Below are 21,453 nucleotides of genomic sequence, written 5' to 3' on the forward strand. Positions count from 1 at the left end.
TAGCAAGTTAAGTCAAACCCCCTTTTTGGTGACTAATTTTTAGGGCTGAATAAGGGCCACCAGAGCATTTAGAGTGTACATGTAGGGTAGCACCTCCAGTGGATTCACTGGGGATAAGGCTTCCTGCTGCCTTTGGATGGAGATCAGACACATTTGGCAGAAGCACTTGCTTTTAGAGGTGTAACCATTGCTTCCTCTGTGCTGCTCTCCTGGCATCCTCCAGTCTCCAGACGAGCAGGACCACGTGGTCAATCCATGGGCTGAGGAGTGAGGAATCCTCCCACCAGGATGCAGAGTGCTCTAGTTTTAGGTAGCCCGTGGGAAGCCTCCAGATTCTTGAGCAGGTAGAGAAAGGTTGAGATGTGAGGTGGGTTGACCAGAGCACTGAAAGCCAGTGCTCATCCTCTCCACTGGCTAATTCTTCATGGATTCATTGTGTGAAAGGCCAGAAAGGACCATTAGATCACCTACTCTGACCTCCTGTATATCACAGGTCATTATATTTTGCCCAGTTGCCCCTGTGCTGAGCCTAATAACTTGTGTTTGGCTAAAGCACATCTTCCAGAAAGGCATCCAGTCTTGATCTGAAGACATCAAGAGAGAGAGAATCCACAATTTCTCCCCTTGATAGTTTGTTCCAGTGGTTAATCACTGTTAAAAAAAAAAAAAAAAAACCTCATGCCTAATTTCTAATATGAATTTGTCTGGCTTCAGCTTCCAGGCATTGGTTCTTGTTATGCCTTTTCCACCAGATTAAAGAGCCCTTTAGTACCCAGTGTTTTCTCCCCACGAAGGAATTTATACACTATAATCAAGTCACCTCTTAATCTTCTATTTTGATACACTAAACAGACTAAGCTCTAAGTCTCTCCCTGAAAGGCCTTTTTTCCAGCCCCCAAATAATTTTTATGGCTCTTTTCTGCACCCTTTCTGATTTTTCAACATATTTTATGGAATGTGAATACCAGAACTGGACACTGTATTCCTGTATAGGTCTCAGCAATGCTGTACACAGAGGTAAAATCACCTCTGTGCTCTTACTCACTACTCCTGTTAACACATCCAAGGCTCACATTAGCCTGTTTTGTCACAGTATTGCACTGGGTGTTCCTGATGAGTTGCTTGTCCACTGACCTTTAAATCCTGTTCAGACTCTCTGCACATCAGGACACAATCTCTCATTTTGCAGGCCTGGCCTGGATTCTTCATTTGGCTGCATTAAAATGCATTTGGTTTGAATGGGCCCAGATTACCAAGTAATCCAGATTGCTCTGTGTGACTGTCCTGTCCTGTGCCAATCTGTGTCAGCCACAAATCTGTATCAGCAGTGACTTTATATTTACCTCCAGACCACTGACAAGTGTTGAAGGGTGTCAGACCTCGTACTGAATGCTGTGGAAGCTAGGGTGACCAGATGTCCTGATTTTATAGGGACAGTCCTGATATTTGGGGAATTTTTTTATATGCGCTTCTATTACCATCCACCCCCGTCCCATTATTCACACTTCCTATCTGGTCACCCTAGTGGAAGCGCACTAAGATTCAGGCCCGGATCCTGCAACTGACTGTGCAGTGGACCCGTGTGCTTGTGTAGACTTCAGGGGGAGTCTGCCCGTGTGCAGAAAGTTGCAAGATCAGGGCTTTAATGTTGGGTGTAGTTCAAAGCATTAGTGGCAGTCTTTACAGTCTTGCCTGGTCCAGAAATGTACTTAGAGAAGAGAGCTTTCTTTCCCTACATCCTACCGTAACAGCACAGGTCTCCTGGGGTATGATTGCTCTTGGGACTCAAAGCTCTGCTTTCCCCTCTTTGAAATGGACTCCCCCTGAGCCAAAGTTTGCCAAGCTTCATATCACACTGCAAGGTTCTTCTGTTCAGCACTTCATCAAGCATTAGTTTGTGTTTGCTTCCTATTCTTTTATTTCTGTCTTCATCCAGGCTCAAGGGATGATGTAGGATCATAGGACAGGTTCATCTATGAGTTAGCACTGAGCTCTGCAGCTCTTCAAAATTATTGCTCAGTGTTCTGGGACTTTTCTTACAGGCACTCTAAAATAATTAAATGAGACACACACTACTAGTAACTCTCAGCAAAGAAATATCAGTATTAGCTTGCTTCTCAGTTCGAAGTAATTAACTAATGTGCTAGAAATTAACAATTTGTATAGAATACTTTCATGTGTTCTGAGTTATAGCTGCAAGAATCTTCATCTCAAGAACAAGTTTCTGGAAGTACGTAGTCAACATGGCTGCAAATGGAGCAAGATTCCAGTCCCTCAGTTTAGTCTATATTGAAATTATTTAATACAGAGAAGGCTTAAGTATAATTTAAAGCCAAGATTTTCAAAACTGGATACATAAAATGAGTTTCCTAAGTCCATATTTAAGTGCACAAACCTATTTAAATAGTTAGCCTGAGTTTCAGAAGTGCTCAGACCCCAGTAAAGCTGCTGCATGCTCAGCATATTTGATAATCAGGTCTCTGATTTTGGTTACCTACACAAGGATTTAGCAGCCCAATTTTAAGCACCCAGTTTTGAAAATCTTAGCCTATTTCTGTACAAATGAGTAACAGATTCAGCATCCTACTCTGAGTAATCTTCCTACAGTAAAATGGAATCAGCTGAATGGATCTGATTGCATTCAGAGGAATAACCAGCATCATAAAATGGTTTGGGTCAGAAGGGACTTGAAGAGGGTCTAGTTCCTGCAGCATTAATTTAATTATTCCTAAACTGAATTATTCCTAAACCATCCCTGGTAGATATGTACTAAGTGCACTCTTAAATAGCTATCTACAAGCTCCATTGGTGCGTTCTCCCGTTGCCTGACTATTCTTCTATAGGCCAAAATCTGTTCAGATTTACATCCAACTAAAATCTGTACATTTAACCTAATTTTCCCCCACCAAATTCTATTCTAGGCCTTCAAAACATGGAAGGTGGGTAGAATTTAACACCATCACCCACAAGGGAAGTAGCAACACATAGTATGTATCCAGTCTTTGCTTGTCCGTCACAACCAAAAGTCATTGCCTTCTAGAGAACGGTGCTAGGGAATAATAAACTGTGCTAAGTGGTAGAGTTTATCAGAGCATTCTTGCTACTCTGATTGCATTGCACAGACAGCATGTTGCTAGTTTAACCCATAGTCTTGAATACCAGAGCTTTGCCTGCAACTGAGAAACCAGAAGTCCTCCAAAAGCGCAATTGTCAAAAACTACAACTCTCTCGAAGAAAGAATTTCCCATGAAATACATAACATCTTGCACAGTGCTGTTTGCACTGAACTACTTCATAGGAAAGCATGAGCATTGCTAGCTACTGTATAATTCAAAATGAATCCTGTGCATTAAATTCTAGAGATTGCATAATTATTTAAGCAAATAAATGTGCATCTATAAATGCTGACCTACGGGCACTGAAAATTGCATACTGATGTACAAATCATCTACAATTCTGTCTTAGTTCCATCACCAAAAGGTGATAATACACCCTTTGCCTCAACATCTCTCTTGCTTGTCTATTTAGACTGTAAACTATCTAGAGCAGAGACTGCTCTTTTGACTATGCTGTCTGATACTACGTTTGCATAGCATCTTGCACAACGCGACTCCAATCTCAATTCCGACCATGAGACAACACACAAATAATGAATAACAGTAACAAAAAGGATGGCATATCTTGGAGAAACGAGGATACTCAAATTCATGAAATGACGTATGCCAAGTATACATCAGCTAACACAAACCTATATTTTAGAAAGTGACTTAAACGTAAACAAACACATGCATATACATGGGTGCTGTCCAGCCAAATAAATGACCGAGATTCTTGCTGCAGTACCTCCTTCTCCTGGCCCTCTCTCAAACAACCACATCTCTCGGCAATAATAATCAATTAACAAGAATGACTGCCATTTTTAATGAAGAGGAATTCACTATTCAAAATGGTGCCATCCCAGAATTTAAGATGAACACAAATGAGAAAGCCCTGTTGCTATTGCAACAATCCATTAGAAGCTACTAAATCCAATGCCTTCGTCACTAAAAGCGGAGACCTCTACTGCTTAAGCTAAACGAGCAACTCCATCAGCTGATAGCAACAGTAGTCTCTTATCCTTTTGTGGATCACCACTCCCTGACCCAGTGTTTGATCCTATTGCATAAACTCTAATTTTTAAAAAAGGACAATTGATTCTTTACAGTGTCCCAAAAGACAAAACTCAAACAACAGAAACTTTTCATGAACATCAGATAAACTGAATCTGAACTTCATTCTAAGGGGGAGGGGTGTGTGTGTATGTGAGGAAATGAAACTCTTTAAAACTTGTTTGCATAATCCATTTCATACAACTACATTTGATGAAAGCTGATATTAATGTCTTCAGTTGTTAATAGGCAAGAAAATATACAATGCACATTCATGTACACACATTCACCTGTAATAATATGACCCATTTTAGTGTATTTTCATAGGGTACGTCTAGACTACCCGCCGTATCGGCGGGTAGCGATCGATTTCTCAGGGATCAATATATTGCATCTCATCTAGACGCGATATATCGATCCCCGAAAGCGCTCCTGTCGACTCCGGAACTCCACCAGGACGAATGGCGGTAGCGGAGTTGACAGGAGGAGCCATGGATGTCGATCCTGCACTGTGAGGATGAGAAGTAAATTGATCTAAGATACTTCACGTAGCTGAAGTTGCATATCTTAGATTGATCCTCCCCTGCCCCCAGTGTTGACCAGCCCATAGGAACAGGCTGCTTCAGGTAGTTAAGCCATAGACTCAGCGTCCCCCAAATGGACTAGCAATGTGGTTCACACATTAATGTACTAGAATAAGACACGATTTTCATCAAGATACTTGGTTGTCATGACAAAGCTTGCATTTGAACTAGTAAATGTTGCATTTGAACTAGTAAATGTTGCTTTTGTTATGTGGCTTCGGAAACGTCTGCCTCTTATTTTTGTAAGCAGTTTGCCTAACTCTGCTACCCTAACATTTTAATATGGGATGAACCTGCAATTGCTTTCAGTATTGTTTTGCCTTCTGCCATAAACAGTACGTTACACGCAAGTAAATGAGTGTTTTCTTTGTAGTGTTGTAGCCGTATTGATCTCAGGATATCAGAGAGACAAGGTGGGTGAGGTAATATCTTTTATAGGACCAACTTCCACTGGTGAGAGAGACGAGCTTTCGAGCTCTCACAGAACTCTTCTTCAGGTCTGGGAAGGGTACTCAGAGTGTCACAAACCTTCCTTTTTCCTACAACTGCGGCGGTATTAAATGCCCACTTCACCTTGAATGGGCTCTTACAATATGGTAACTCCTTATGCTAAATGATCTGTTCCATCTTGTATTTAGCTGTGACGCTCTGAGTACCTTTCCCAGACCTGGATAAAAGCTCTGTGTAGCTTGAAAACTTGTCTTTTTCACCAACAGAAGTTGATCCAATAAAATATATTATCTTAATCCCCTTGTCTATCTAATGAGTGTTTCTCACACACTTCCACTGTATAGGTCGTCTGTGATGGCTGGACCTTTTGCTGTAACCCTGAAGATGACAATCATATCCCTTTGAAGCAACAGTCCCATTTATTTCAGTAGGAGCAGGATTGGCCCAAATTTTAAATCTAAGCCTGGATCCAACAATCAGATCTGTGTGGAGAGATATCTGCACGTGTGTGGATCCAGCTGAAGGATTGAGGACTTATATAATTTATTTCTAGCTTAGGTTTCATCTGCGGCTTCTGCTTTATTGCTAAATTGTGTTTGGTTTATAATTACCCCACACAATTCACCAACACACCTAGTTGTGTGTTTTGTCCACCTGTTCCGTCCTGTCTGTCCTTTAGATGGTGAGCTCTCTCTAGCAGGGTCTTTTTTGTTACAAGTTTACACACATTTAGCACAAAAGGGGCTGCAAGCCTGGACTAAGGTTCTTAGGGGCTATTCTAATATAAGTAGGGATTAAGTCTCATTTATATTGTTATGGCCAGGTAAAGAGGCATTAAATGAACATAACTGGAATTTATATCCACTGTGGGTCCCCACGGCAGTTGAGAGGGAGTTTCATGTAAATAAGAATCAGGCCTGCATTGTTTTAGTTTTGCAAATGATTTAACAAAATACATTCAGTTTTTTGCCTTTTAGTGGCATAGAGACGTGGCCTACTGAACTTTTGGTAGCCCAACAGGATTGGGCCTTTTAAAATTGGTCTTTTGTAATGTCCCTGCTTTTAGATTTTTGATTTTGAAAACGTAGAATGGTGTGAGGCTGTTCCAGAGATCGTTTGATCCATGGTGTCGGACATGACTGCACAGGGGGAGTTTCTGAATTTACAAGTAGCTTGATTGTGACAGTATTTTTATGTTACATAACATTTTTTCAGGCACTCTAAAGAGGGTCTAAGCATGGAAGAGGGTCTGATATTGGAGGAAAAATTCATAGCGTTAGATGACTGTGATGTTTTGAAGCAGTCTGATACAGGTTTCCGGGTTTGAGTTAGTAACACAGATTATGGTTATGCACTTTCTGCTGTCATTTTTTATTCTTGTGTATTAAACTGATTTTAGTAAATGACTCAACCCATGATCATTTCAGAGTAGTTTTTAAAGGAACTGCAGATTCTATTAGCAGCCGTCTAGAGTTAGGATAAAGTGAATTTGTTGCAGCTGTAATTTGCAAAAACATAATACAGGGAGCTTGATTTTTTTTTTTAAAACTAGTCTTGATCACTCAATACTCCAACTGAAGTTAACAGGGGAGGAAAATCAGACCATGGATATCTAATGACTTGCACTAGTGCCAACAGGTGTTCTTTAAGTGACTTGGCCATCATACAGGAACCTTTCCCAGTGGAAGTCTCCATGTGTGCACAAAAGATCAAACACCTACTTTTCCTCTGTCGCTCACATATCACTCTTCAAACGTCTGTTTTAATAGAAACGTGTGATGTATTAATGCATGGTGGCTGGGAGAATCAGATCAGGTGTGCTTGCAAGAGTGCAGCCTCACCCCGTTCTTCATCAGGGGAGTGGATTTATTTCAGTCACTTTGGTTTTGGACTAGCAGTTCCCTCCCTTTCAGAATATTACCTCATTTTCTTCTATTCATTGAGCTTCATAGGTCTCCCAAATGCTTGGTAAATTTTCTAATTTATTAAGATAACGTGGAGACATTATATTGAAAATTAATGGTTGTTGATGATTTCTGTCCAAATCTTCTTCCTCACATAAATAATTTTTGCTATAGCAAATGGCCAATGGGACTACTTCCTTAGGTAAGGATTACTTCATGAGTGAGCTTTGCAGGATCCAGTCCTAAAACTCAAATATTATGGGATGGGATATATACAACAAAGGGATATGTTCAATTACTATCCTCAGATATGTTTGGCACACCACTAGAATTATACATTTGAAGGGAAAAATCTCTTCTCTTGGAAATGTGTCTGTTTCACTTACTGGAATTTCTTTGTCTCTGTCCTTTTTCAGATCATTCACTTATTTACTTTGAGCTATGTGTGCCTTCTGTTAGTGTTAATATGGCTCGGATGGCAGCAGATGCCCCCCTAGGACAGGAGGGTATGAATCCAAGTCTTCATTAGGTTTAGGCATACTGGTTTGAATTAATAAGAACTGATGTGAACCTTCACCCCAAACTTGAACTAAAATCTTTAAAACCTTTCTGGCAAGTCAATAGAATGAACATTTAAGAAAAAGTGTTTTTAGTTTTGATTTGCCACTGTATTCACTGGCTCCATCTGGGACAAGAAATCTAAGTGCTGAAATATGGTAGGCGTTTCCAACCTCACTTGAGACTAAGTAATGGAAGGCTTAAAGGAAGCCTGTTTTTTGTTTTGTTTTTTGGGTTTTTTTTTCCCGAGATTTCTAGCCCAATTTGAAAGACTCATTAGACAGCTCAGATATGGTTTGGATAAACTTAACTGCTTTAGGGAGCTGATTCGAATCAAACTCACAAAGTCTTTGAAGTTCAGCCATCACTACTTTGCGTAGTATCTGGGCTCACACTGACTGGTGACACTACACAGCAATTCTAGTGGTTTTGCACAGTCAGAAGTGCCAACCCTCTTTGCTTTGGGAGTGAAGTCAGAGGGCCTGAATTGGCTCCCACTTTGGTATTAATCAGGAATATCTCCATGGAGTCAATGGAGTTACACTAGAATCAGTAAGAGGAGAACCAGCCTTCTAAAGCACAGCCCGTTTATTGCTACTCACCTGCAACTCTATTTCTCCCTGGTTTTTAGATCAACAGACCTGTACTCCACCAATTATTGAGCCTGGTTTGCTTAGTTACCCACTGGATTGAAACTAGGCAGAAGAACTCAACTTTCACTGCACTTTAGATAAAATTGCAGAAATGAGAAGGCAGGGGACTTTCGAGGAAAGCAGCAGGATAGCACTGTAGCCTCCACAGAGCATACAAAATTGTAAGTCTCATATGTTTGTTTACTTACGTAAGCCACCTGCTCTGCTAGAAAAAAAAGCTGTTATGCTACTATTATAGCCACAGGTAGAGTAAACTCACTGACCTGTTCTAAATTTTGGATTCTTGCATTAATCCTAAATTGATTAGTGAAAGAAAGTGCAAAAGAAAAAGTGTTTGTCTTAGTAAAAAATTTACTGGAAAAACTAATCTTCTCCCTTCGTCTGATCCTGTCTTCTTCCAGTGATTTTCTTCTCTACTCTGCTCCAAATGTCTCTCTCTCACTCTTATTTGTTTACTTTAAAGAAGTTAGTTACTGACTCAAAGTGCAAGAGGTTGTTTTAAATGTACCACCCAACAATCTCTTTCTGGTGGATTCTTTTCCAAATTTCGCTCCAGTAACACAGTATTGAGCCAGTCTTACTTTCTATAACTCATGAATGGTCCCTCGATTTCTGTGAACAAATGTCACTTTAAGAGGATGGTATTCACACATTCTGTGACTGAAGCAGCTGTAAGGTGCTTAACTTCTGCAGGACCCACTCTGTAGCCAAGAGTTTATTACACAGCCATTTTCTCATCATGCCCGGTAACACTGGCTTCTAGTCCAAGAGCCTGATCCTCCAAGGCTCTCAGGATGTGCATCTCCCAGTGGCTGTAGTATGAGATAGGGTGCTCAGCCGCACCTCGCTAGATTTGAGAGCTGGCTGAGGAAAGCAGCGAAGCGCCAGGAGTTTCAGTTTACAGAGATTCCTCGTGATTCTTCCAGTGAAGGGCAGGACCTCCACTCTACCATCCCTCCCCCTCCACTCCATAGAAATAGTAGGGCATCGGTCTCCCCACATCTACAGACTCCTTGAATCTACCAAAGGCAAGCAGTTGATAAGCAGAAGCCTCCCACCTCTCTCACCTCCTGGCACCCATTCACAGCACCTCTCACTAAGGAAGCATGCTGCTGGGGACTGCTCCACTCCAGGGAGCATCCTACCTCATGGAGGTGGGGACCACACAATATATGGCAGGGTCTGGACCAGATGGCCCATTCCTCCTGAGCAGTGCAGCAACAAGGGGGAGGGGACAAAGGCAACTGTAAAGCACTTTTGTGCCTTCCACATTCTTGGTCCAGCCCCTGAAATAAGTTAGAGCAGCCTCAGGACTCTGAGCATCTTGAGCTGCTGGAAAGCATTTGTCTGTCCAGGCTGGTTTTGTGCCAGCTTAAGAGCCTCCTTATGTTGGGCTAATTCCCCAGCGGCCATTTCTACTTCCATTATGGCTCCCTTTCACCATTGGACTGACACGGAGGGGCTGGGTCTCTGCACCGGGCAGCAAAGTGGCACAGCTCTGTCCCTGCGGTTAGAATCCAGTCAAGCGCAAGTCCTGCACCAGACAATTAACTCCAAAGAGACTCAATTGTGGTTAGCACTAGGAAGCTGACAGGTGAGCAGTGCTGCCAGACCATTTGAATCTATAACAGCAGTAATAGCTGTAAGGAAGTCACATATTTCTCTAGCTAAGAATTAGGTATTATGAAAAGGAAATTTCACTGCTGCAGTCTCGAAGAAGCTATCTTTTAGGAGGCGTTACTGTGTCACAGCCTATTCTGTACTTGAGGATTATTGGTGGAACATGATTTATATTGACATTCAAATTTAACGAGATGAAGGTTTTGATTGTTTCTTATATCTCTAGGTTCATATTATTTCCCTGAGGTGGAAAAATGCTCTTTGCAAGAAATTCGTTATGTGCAAATGTCTCTTTTCTCCAGTACATTAAAACCAATTAAAAAAATCATTTTAAGAATGTAATCACATTTCATTTCTGTTGGCCATAATCAACATGAATGCATTAGCAGCAAAGAATCCTGTGGCACCTTATAGACTAACAGATGTTTTGGAGCATGAGCTTTCGTGGGCGAATACCCACTTTGTCAGATGCACGTAGTGGAAATTTCCAGGGGCGTGTGTGTGTGTGTGTGTATATATATATATATGCAGGCAAGCTAGAGATAACGAGGTTAGTTCAATCAGGGAGGATGAGGCCCTGTTCTAGCAGTTGAGGTGTGAAAACCAAGGGAGGAGAAACTGGTTTTGTAGTTGGCAAGCCAACTGTTAGTCTATAAGGTGCCACAGGACTCTTTGCTGCTTTTACAGATCCAGACTAACACGGCTACCCCCCGATACTCGACATGAATGCATTAGATCATATTTACTTGCTGTGCAGTTACCATACCTATGTGTATGATGATCTATGTAAAATATGTAGGATACGGTAGATAGATGCTATGTACAGGTAAATTCTACATAAAATGGTGCACTATGAATTATTTCAAAGTGTTTCTATTAAATGCATTAAAAGAAACTCATGCTAATTCTCCCTTAAGGATGTGCTGTTATATCAAATAGTCAGGAAATGCTGAAGTCAAACACCTTACAGCAGGAATGTTACCTCAATTCTACATCCTGGTACACCTAACAAAACAAACATGAAGAATATCACATTAACCCATCACCTACCCACACCCTACAACCATCCTGCAAGGTGCTGAGCCTTCCATTCCCAGGAGACACAGTGACGGTTGAGGGCACCATATATCTCAAAGGAGGTGATAAGGGGCCCATGACGTGTACAGCGTAGGTTGCTTCAAGCCTTTTTACGGGAAAGGCTCACACTTAATGAGCTGCCCACACCTGGGTATGGTCCCTCCTAGCTCTGCATGGCTGGAATTTTTTAAAAGGCAGGATTGTGCACGCTGTGGAGCAGCTTGAGTTCCAGCAGGAATTCTGGCGGAACCCTGCATCAAACCCATGGCTGGCACTGAAAACATGGGCCCCTATGAGCAAGAACCACTTACTTGGGTTACATATGGAAATGAATGTGTTCACACAGCCGTTATGAGGAAAAGACACAGTTGTCCACAAAACTGCAACATACTTTAGAGAATGTGAAATAAAGACTCTGGCAAACAATAGTCACCTGATATTTAAATTCACAAGCTCCAAGCTCATAACATACTGCAACTTATCTTAAAATGATGGAGAGGTAGACTGCAGGTTTCTCTATATTGTCAACAACGCAGCACTCTCCTACAAATCACGGGAACATGAAAAACCCCAGACTTGGATTTTGGCTGACGATTCTGCTACTTGGAATGAGAAAGAAACCTGCATTTTACTGTCCTCCCTGAAATGGCTTTTAAAACACAGGTGTCATGGCTCAGTGAAAATCCTTGATTGCTGGATTATCATTTTGAATTTGGAGTGCTGTGGTGGTGGGGAGGGAATAATGTTTTCAGTGTTCCTGCACTACAGCGCACTCTTTGAGCTGAGCAAACATATGCCTCTCCTTTTATGAGCCTCGTTCAGCTGCTGCTTTGTGCTGCTGGGAGCCATCTCAGCTCAGCCCCAGTCACTTTCAGAGGGCAGAGGAACACCCCACGACTCAACTTCTGACAAATGCATACCTGAAAGTATTTTTAACCCTTTCATTCAAGAAGACAAAAGCATGCAAGGAATCCACAGGGCAAAGAGGCTCGAAGAACTGAAGTTTGGCACATGCTGTGGTCAGCCACAGTAAAATAAAATAAAATAAAAATCAAAAAAACTGCTACTGCACAAAAAAAGCTGGGCTTGATTCACCAGGCAGTTAGACCAGGATTATAATGGCGTAAGGCCACTGAAATCAAATTATACCAGCAGAAAATTGGTGTAACACAAGGTGAATCAAGCCCACTGCTTTTATCTTCCACTGGCACATGAGTATCAGCTCGGAGGGAGGCCATTACAGCTTCAAATACCTTTTGATAAGATCTCTCAAAATAAAATCTTAAGGATATGATCATCCTTGGAGATGCACTCACACCACTGACATTGACTTCAATGGGAAACCAGAGAGAGAACAGGGATTTGAAACCCAGCATTTTTGTGTCATACGGCAATAAAATTTCTCTCCAGTGTGAATTAATAGATGTGGTGGAATAAGGACAGGATGAAGGGTGATATCAGAAATACACCATGTAAAATACTGGGATGGTTTCCTTTTGTATTAATCATTTCAGTCTCACCTACAGCATCTGCGCACACTTATATATATATATATTTAACCAACTATCATTCTTTTTAGCTGAGTCAATCTCTTGTCCCTGAGGAGCTTTTATAATTACATTAGAGGCGTCTTTTTTGCTGTAACTTACAGACGTGACAAACGATCTTGAAAAGTCTGACACTCAACCATGGATATCTGCTACCTACAGACTTATCATACACGGTAGATTCCCTCATGGTGCAAATCTACCTCAGTCATGATTTCAGATCAGTGGTTCAGAAGGAAACAATTCTCTTGTCTCAATTAAAAATCATAGTCCTAAACCCTCATCAGACTGAAAGCTAGACCCAGTAATTGCTACACAACAGACCAGAGATGGAGCTAAACAAACTATCAAACTGGAACAAGAAATAAACTTCTCATTAACTGGTTAATGGTAGAAAAGTATTTTCTTGAAATGCAAAATATTCAGAGAAAATCAAGTCAGCTTGATTGCCACAGAACTCATCAGTACAGAACAGACCACACAGAATTGAAACACAACAGGAAGAGAATTTCAGCCAACAGCTGAAAAGAAACCAAAGTTTGAGTCAGTTTTGATAGTGGTTAGCAAGGTATTGGCCTCGGAGACTCAGGACTCCTGGTTTCTAGACCCAAATGTCAGAGTGCCCCTGTGTGACCTTGGGAAAAGCACTTTACCTTGCTGAGTCTTACTTTATCCCTTTATAAAACATTTATGATGATTATCTACCTCTCAGTGGGGTAAAAATTAATTGGCCTGATCCAACACCCATAGAAGTAAATGGTAGTCTTTCCATTGACTTCCATTTAATGGACTTTGGATTAGACCCAATGTTTGTAAAGTGCTTTGTACATTGTAGCTGAAAGGTACTCTACAGTGCCAAACCTGGCAAATCAATTATTACTAACAATTCTCCACAGAGGGCAGTGCCAGGTCTGATGAACTGGCAGGGCAAGTTAACAGGCCGTTTGTTTAGTCTATGGACTACTGCTTTCCAAACCAGTCTGCAAATCTTGGCAATACAGTTTAAAGCATAGTTCTGCAAGTTGTGAGTGCCTGTCTGAGGTTGTTTCAGTCCCAGTAGAGCTAGAAAGAGATGATCATGACCTAGGCCACCATCTTCTCTTTCAATATTAAATGACATCATCAATGCTAATGTCATTTCCCTCTAAACACAGTGTATCTATATAGTTACAGGTAACTATAATGAAAAGTAATTAGGGAACAGAAAACAAACTTTTATTTCCCCCCCAATGTGTTTGCTTTGGGAATTCAACAGTGCTTTGGGGCAGGCCCTCAACTGGTATAAATCAGTGCAGCTCTTTTGAACTTAGCTAAGCTGTGTCCTGAGAACCTAGCCCAAAGGAGAGAGTCATTTTCACAGCTTCCCATGTAGTCAGTTGGTCTGTCCCTTGCTGAAAGGAACACTGCAAACAATACGGGAGCAGAAAACCACTGAAAATAACATGTAGGAACTGCAATTCTGGGCAGCCTTTTTCCAGGTCAAGCAAGGAGGCCCCTGACTTCCTCCCATCCGCTCTAGGACTATATGGATGGGAATATGATTAAACCCTTGTCTTTTCTTTCAAGAAAAGAAAGTTCCAAACATTTAAAATAAAAATCAGAAATGAAAGCAGATACATTAAGAACGAGTGCAGAGATTCTCAGTGGAAAAATACAGCAGTGTTAAATGGCTGTTAGACATCTATGACTTTGTATTTTAAAATGTGCGTTCATGGCATAATAATACTACCAGCAAGAAGGGGGGCGGGCCCAATTGGGATTCAAATATAAGAAAATATTGCTTACAATAATCTAACCGATTGGGTCTTTGGTATAACAACTAATGAGAGAATACAATAATGACATGGGCTAATTTTACAATGGTATGAGCCCTTCGGACCACCAATACGTTTCAGGCCTGTCTCTAGTCGTGATGTCCACCCTTAACGGACTTGTTCAGACTCTCACCATACATGAGACAAGGGGTAAAGTGACATCTCACAGCAAACATAAAGGAAATGTTTGGTTTACTCACACACACAAAGCAATAGTTTAAAGTGATCTCCACAGCTGTATTTTCTTACAAGGTGGAGGGTGAGGTTGGGGTGATCACTTTTTTCTTATAAAAGACACAGAGATTTTATTCCAGACACTGCTTTGCATTCATTGCAGAAAAGTGTAATGCTCTAAATCCAAGACATCACCTGCGTATTACATTTCAAATCACGCGAATGTTCCCATCGATATGGATTAGAATCGGGGTGACAACTTTAAATCAGAAAAAAAATGAAAGTGGTTACTTACTGACGTGTATAGGTATCCTTCACTGTTCATTGCCAAATACAATTTTGTTTGAACCCCTTGAATAGCCACCACTCGTAAGCCCACGGGTATGAGGTTAAACAAAGCTAGGAGAGAAAAGGATATAAATAGCAAAGTTAATCTTTTCAAATAATTATATGAGATAGATGAGTAATGTAGAATCATTACAACTATTCACAGTGGCTCTGGTCCTGCAAACACTTAATTCTAATACTTAGCTCTTATCTAGTGTTTGCCATCAGCAGCTCTCAAAGCATGTTACAAAGGAAATCAGTATTGTTATCCCCATTTTGCAGATGGAGAAACTGAGGCACTGAGCAGTGACATGACCTGCTCAAGGTCACCCAGAAGGTCCAGAGACAGAGCCAATGACTAGGACCAAAGATCTCCTGAGTGGCAATACTGTGCTCTAACCACTAGCCACACAGCTTTCCATTATAGTAGTCATTCCATTTGGTTCAGTAACTGAACTACATATTGCCCTCAGTAGCTCTCCTCACAACGGTAATGCTGCACTTGGTAATAAGTGTCTTCAGGATTGGGCCCAAACACCGTACTTTCAAAATTAAACTGCTTTTAATTCTCTGCTAACATTTCTCCTCAGAATAATCAATAATATTTTCAAGATTTACAGCCAGAGAGGCCTATATTTTAATAATGCTGAAGTTGGTACGTAGACTGGCAAATTAAAGAAATAAGCAGAGCTCAGCCTTGGCTCAATTTTTTGCTACTGTTGTTTGGCAGAGGAATTTTACCACTGTTTGAACCAAGTATTTTGTATCGGCAATTCCTGCTGTAGGATTAAAAAGAAATGGGGTAAAGACGGGTTATGAAAAACGACAGGAGCTGATACCGTAATCCATAGAGTCTCCTTTAGACTGTGGCTTTAACGCAGGGTTAGAACTACATAATGCTATATTGAATTTTATTTACAATGTTTTTTTACATGGCTGTAAAACTCCAATCTGCTCCAATCTGCTGGAAGGAATCTGAATTTTGGTATTTACGGTCATTGTCTGAGGGTAATTTAAAACCAAAGCACCAATTTGAAATAAATTATTGGTTTATTTACAAAGGTAGAAGCAAAAAAAAAAAAAAAACAGTTCTAAATTCCCTTTCAGCCTGACAATGCCCAAATGGGCATGTTTAGTTAAAGGAAAATTTGCAGCCTACCAGTGTTTAATACAGACCCTCAATTCTGGGAATGTATCAGTAAGACTTGGGGAAAACAGCAAATTTTAAATTTTCCTTCTTAAAGGAGGGAGTCTAGGGTTTAAAAAAGGGAGTGGAGATCACAGGCCAAATTCTTTACTGGTGTAAATGGGCAGAGCACCATTGATTTTACAGGAATGTCTCTTATTTATACCAGTGAGAATCTGGCCCCAAGACTTTTGGGTTCTCTTCCTCCCTTTGTCACACACACTCTGTTTGACCTTGAAACATTAAGAGTTCCATGCCCTGCTTTCCTGATCTGTACATTATGCATAAATTCTAGTGCGAGTGGAACTTTTTAGGATGAAAAGATTTTTCACAGGAAAATGGGATTTCTGTCCAAAACACAATTTTTAATTACCAAATTATTTTTCAACAAAAATATTTGGACTTTCAGAATTCCCCCCGACTTTTTAAGGAACTGAAGACTTTTAGTTTTCAGTAAACACAAAGTTTTTAGTTTTAGGCTTCTACAAAGTAGCAAAATATTTCACTGACATTTTAAAAATTTGTTTGCAGGGGAAAAAGATGGAAATCATTTCCTGGACAGCTCTAATAGTCACTTTAAAAGAGAGTTGTGAGGATTCCTGACTTGCAGCCAGATTTTCAGAAGACCTCACCACATTAGAGACACCCAATTCTTATTCAAGTACAGGCAGCATAGTTTAGGCCAGTGATACTCAGACTTTGGTGGTCCTGGAGCCAAATTAGCAAGCAACATTATCCACAAGAACCAGAATGGTGTGAATTCATTGCTCCATTTACCAGAGTACTATATATTCATACTGAAACAGTATGACAGGAAGTACTTAGTTTATATATATAATTCTCACTGCAAAATGACTGACCAAGTATTTGTATTTTATCAACTACAATTGGTTGATAATACAGAAAAAGCATCCTGATTGGTTAATAGCTTAGATTGGTTAATAAATAAATCACACAGTGTTTTAATATCATATGCTGCAAAGAGCTGCAGGAGACCCATTAAAGAGCCACTTGTGGTTTTGGAGCGTCAGTCTGAGTATCGCTGGTTTAGGCTTTCACGTCCCTAAAGCACTTTGAGAACGTCTTATGAGGGTGCTTCGTAAGTGCAAACCGCATTATTAGAAGTTCTGCTGGTACAGCATGTCTGCACAAGCGTACAGTGGTCAGCTGGTGCTGCTGGGACTCAGGAAGTTTAGATGGTCATGGCTGAAACTCAAAGAAAAGAGCTGAAGAGTCAGTGGTTCTCCTTCCCCAGTATCTCCCCTCACCTCTGCTCTGCCAATAAAAATGGAACAAACCACATTTTAAAACTCGTTCTTCCATCAACGCTCTTCTTTCTAGTGCCATCAGCCTGCAGTCTGAGTCGGAATTTTCACCGGGAAGCTGTGTATACGGACTCCATGGTAAATGCTGGAAGGAATCTGTCGATGGATCTGCTAAGGACATTTCTTCTGGTGCAGGACAAACCTGCCTAGGATGAGCTAGTTCACAGATTTAAAAAGTGAGGGATGGCTTTCAGAGTAAGTCATCCTGCTGTGCGTGGCAAAGGGAGAGTGGGCTGAGTGCCATGCTGTGTGTATTTTGCCAGAGGAAGCCTACACTCTGCTGCTTCACTGAGTCACTAAGCATACATGCCTCCCAGAAACTGGCAGCACACACAGAGGCTTTCAGGAGGCAAGAGGAGCAACTTGGCTGCCGGCCACATCTCCTTGGGGTCTGCTGTGTGAGCTAGTACGTCAGCACATGGTACAGAGTTATCCTGACTCCCATGTTATACAAAATTTACTCCTGAAATTGGCCTTCCCTTCAGATGAAGCCCTTGCAGACAGTACGTCTCGTTTACATAGCACTGTGAGTAATTAGCATGAATGCCTGGAAAGACATGTAAGAGTCTCTTGTATATTTAACACCAATGGATAGAATCATGGAAACTCTCTGTTATTCAAATATACACTAATGATGCCACAGATACTGTGCCTGAGACGTTATTTGCACACGGTAACAAACTATAGTACTGCCTTAGCCGGACAGGCATTATGGAAAAAGCCTCAAAAAGCCAACCCAGAATTAATGCTTTTCCATTACGCTCTATTATTGTCACTTTGTGTTAGGACAGGATAATGCCAAATGTCACTACTAGAATATCCATGTGAGTTTACACGGCGTGAGGATAGGACATAATACCTGGTATAATGAAAAAACTAGGTAATGCCTAAGGGAGACAGGATATTTGCTGTGGCCGCTGTTCAATATAAACTGACACTAAACAATAGCTGTAACACTAAGAAGGCACTAGACTGCAGACGTATGCCTTACTGTGTACGTTACTGATGATTATAAGCCAGCCCAGGCTGAAACACACAGACACGTCCACTTTCCGAAGAAGATGTTTCCTTTGTATCTATCTGACAAGCCGTCAAATCTCTCCCCATGCCTAGATTAGGGAACAAATTCTGCCTTGATTTACATCCAAACCACCCCCAATTTCATGAGGCAAAATTAAAGCCGGGAAAACTCCTGTCCCCAGAAATTCTTCCCCAAACTGTAAAGACTCTCACTGGCTACAGGCAAGACCCTGTGTACTCTGCAATCCATCATTTGCCATAGGATTGTGCTCTGACATCTCAGATTTCTTTTAAAATTATATACGCTTCTAGCCCTTATGGCTGTGGATATGATTGTGGAAATGTGAACCAAGTGAAAATTGATGGAATATCATCTTCTGAGCCTGCAGAGAGCCTGAAAGATTAGCCCTGAGAGTTGCAAACTGCCCCATTCATCTCACTCGGGACTCTGTGTACGCTGAGGTTCTGTGGGTGTAGAACTCACCCTTCTTTGCATCTGAGCACCTGCCATTTCTCCCTACTCTGACCTACCTGCAGCTGCCTGTTGCTGCCCAGATTTCCACACAAGGAGTCAAATTGGACTCAGTGCATACTTCCTCTAGAAATCTATGAAATCAGGCAGCAGAGGGTTGGGTAGCTGGAGCTGGAATCCAGCTGGCAGCCAGGGAATGGGCGAGCCGGAAATGTAGAGTGGCCATCGAGGCTGCAGCAGTCAAGGCCCAGGGGGCTTGCGAGATAAGTTGCTGTAGCTGGATCCATGCTCTCCACTTTCCAGCAGAAATGGGGGAGGAGATTTTGAGTTGGGCTGCCTGGATGACTTTATGGGAGGCAAGACCCAAAAATGGAGCAGAGCCATCTGGAAAGTATAGGACAAAACCCATCCTCTAAATTCATCATGGGTTAATTTTACATGAATGAGTATTTTCAACTCTGAGCAACAGCTGTGTTCGTATTTGGGTGCTGGCTGGGGGAGGGGGCACTGGGAATGAAGGGTATTCATGGAGATAGAATAAATGATCATTGCCACTGACTTGAGGGGCGCTTGCTGCAGAATTTTGTTCCATTGTGCCACAGCACATGGACTCCTGGCTACAGACTTGTAACAGCAGTCGGCAAAAAATGAAGGGCTGTCCCAAGGTTGAATGATTTGAAAGTGGAAGAATTTTTTTTTTAATTATTACAAGTGAGATTTTAAATGTCTCACTGCCAGGCATAGCCAAATACTCCTTCATACGAGGAAGAGTAATCAAAAGAGCCTTAAAATTAATGGGAAATGAAGGAGACTTCCTGCAAATGAGTAAGACTCAGCAGATCTGCAAGCAGGAACTACAATAACAGGGAAAGAAAGAGGTCGGGAATCAGAATTTTACTGTGGTCAGAGCAACAGGTTGGAGCCCAGCCACTGCTGTGTGGACTTTTAACTCAGGGGCTTGCCCAGCAGGGATGTGCCAATCACAGCCAAAGAAGGTTTGTCCTTGTCAAAGAAAGGAAAGAGTAATTCTTTAGCGCCGGATTCTCCAAAGCCTTACGTATGTGAATGACATGTGCACGATCAGGCCAATAGTGTATAAGGGTTTAATCCTGCCCTGCTGATGCTAACATGAACTGTGCCATTAGAGCAGGTTCAGGACCAAGGTAAATAGGCAGTGTGGCCTACAGGGCAGAGCACTGGACCAGGAGAGCAGGGTTCTATTCCTGGCTCCACCACTGGGCTTCTGGCTGACCTCACACAAGTCATGTCACCACTCTATGACTCAGTTTCCCTGTCTGTAAAACAGGGAGACTGTAAAGTACTTTGCGATCTACTGAGGAAAGGAGCTAGCTGGTATTATTATTACATGCCATAGGTTTTCTACGGTTCTCTACATTCACTTCCAGTAGGTGAAAGTAAAATACTTTTCCATGATAAATATCTTCCATGTTGGGAAAGTGCAGGCCAGTTGGATCCATGTGTAGGATACATCCATCACATCCTCCTTTGCGTAGAACATTCATTATTTATGAAGGCTGATTTTCAGCTCCAAGATGCTTCCATGATTTACATGTAGCCCGGTAATCTCTCTCGATGTGATCAATTTAAATGCATAATGCACACAAAAATACATTGGAAACGGACACATCTGTGTGACTGTAACAAGTCCCCTCCTGGCTCTTTCGCTTAGAGTGTCAGAACTCCATTAAAACAAGTCAAAATAAAGTATTTGGGTGGAACTGGCCCAAGAGAAATAATCCGTGATTCAGGGGACTCGGTATGGGACACTAAAAGTTTATAACCCAACTGAAATTATTACATTTGCCTGTTAGCTTCTTAACTCATTTCTTTAAAACCAGACCATGTGCAGGGTTCTGCCAACATTCTGAACAAATCTATAGTATTTCTTTTAACCTATAATACCAAAACACCAACTATTGTTTTAAAGAACAGCAGCATTTTATGATGCATAATGACCAGCTTTTTTCTATTCTACATCGGTTTTATATCGTGCTGATCACCATTCTATCGGAGTGCCTTCCAGTAGTGCATGAGGTAACATGACTACACATCTACCATGATGTGTTTGTTGAAGGTTTAAACTAGATTTCGAGGACTCCCAATCTCGCTTGAGAGAGCTGGGAGAATTGGCTGCATCCTAAAGGGGTGTCACCAACTCTACTGCATGGGACTCAGATTTGAAAGCAGCTCACAACCTTAGGCCTAAGTTGGCCTTGGCCTGCAGTGTGCATTGCTCTCAGCACCTGTAACGACTGCACATGATAGATCCACAGCAACCTCATTGGTTCTGTCATGTCAGTGAAAAATAACACTGCAAAGCAATGAATGTTAAAGAGAGAAAAGAGTAGAAACCTACATGGATCTGGGTGAAACGTGACATGATTAATCAAATGTCATAAAAACTCCTGGATTTGTGTTCTTATCTAACCTCACTCCTTTGACATTTGAGTGCTTAATGAAAATGAAATAAATTGAAAAGATATTAGCATTGTGGAAAAGGAAGACTGGATTTTGGTTTCCAATGTACGGTCTCAACACAATTATACACATTAGCTATCGCTGAAATACCCTCT

The 21,453-nt window shown here is 41.4% G+C and overlaps 1 protein-coding gene across 3 annotated transcripts in view; it reads right to left on the reverse strand.

Moving 5' to 3' along the window:
• Positions 1 to 21,453, reverse strand: part of FGF13 (fibroblast growth factor 13) — a 323,690-nt gene that overhangs the window by 60,251 nt on the left and 241,986 nt on the right. For all 3 annotated transcript variants that reach the window (XM_050964866.1, XM_050964868.1, XM_050964867.1), the window contains one exon: positions 14,825 to 14,928. In XM_050964866.1, the coding sequence (XP_050820823.1) occupies positions 14,825 to 14,928 (104 nt within the window). The remainder of the gene's footprint in view (positions 1 to 14,824; positions 14,929 to 21,453) is intronic.

This window comes from Gopherus flavomarginatus, chromosome 8 (assembly GCF_025201925.1).
Source record: "Gopherus flavomarginatus isolate rGopFla2 chromosome 8, rGopFla2.mat.asm, whole genome shotgun sequence".
NCBI classification, from domain to species: Eukaryota; Metazoa; Chordata; order Testudines; family Testudinidae; genus Gopherus; species Gopherus flavomarginatus.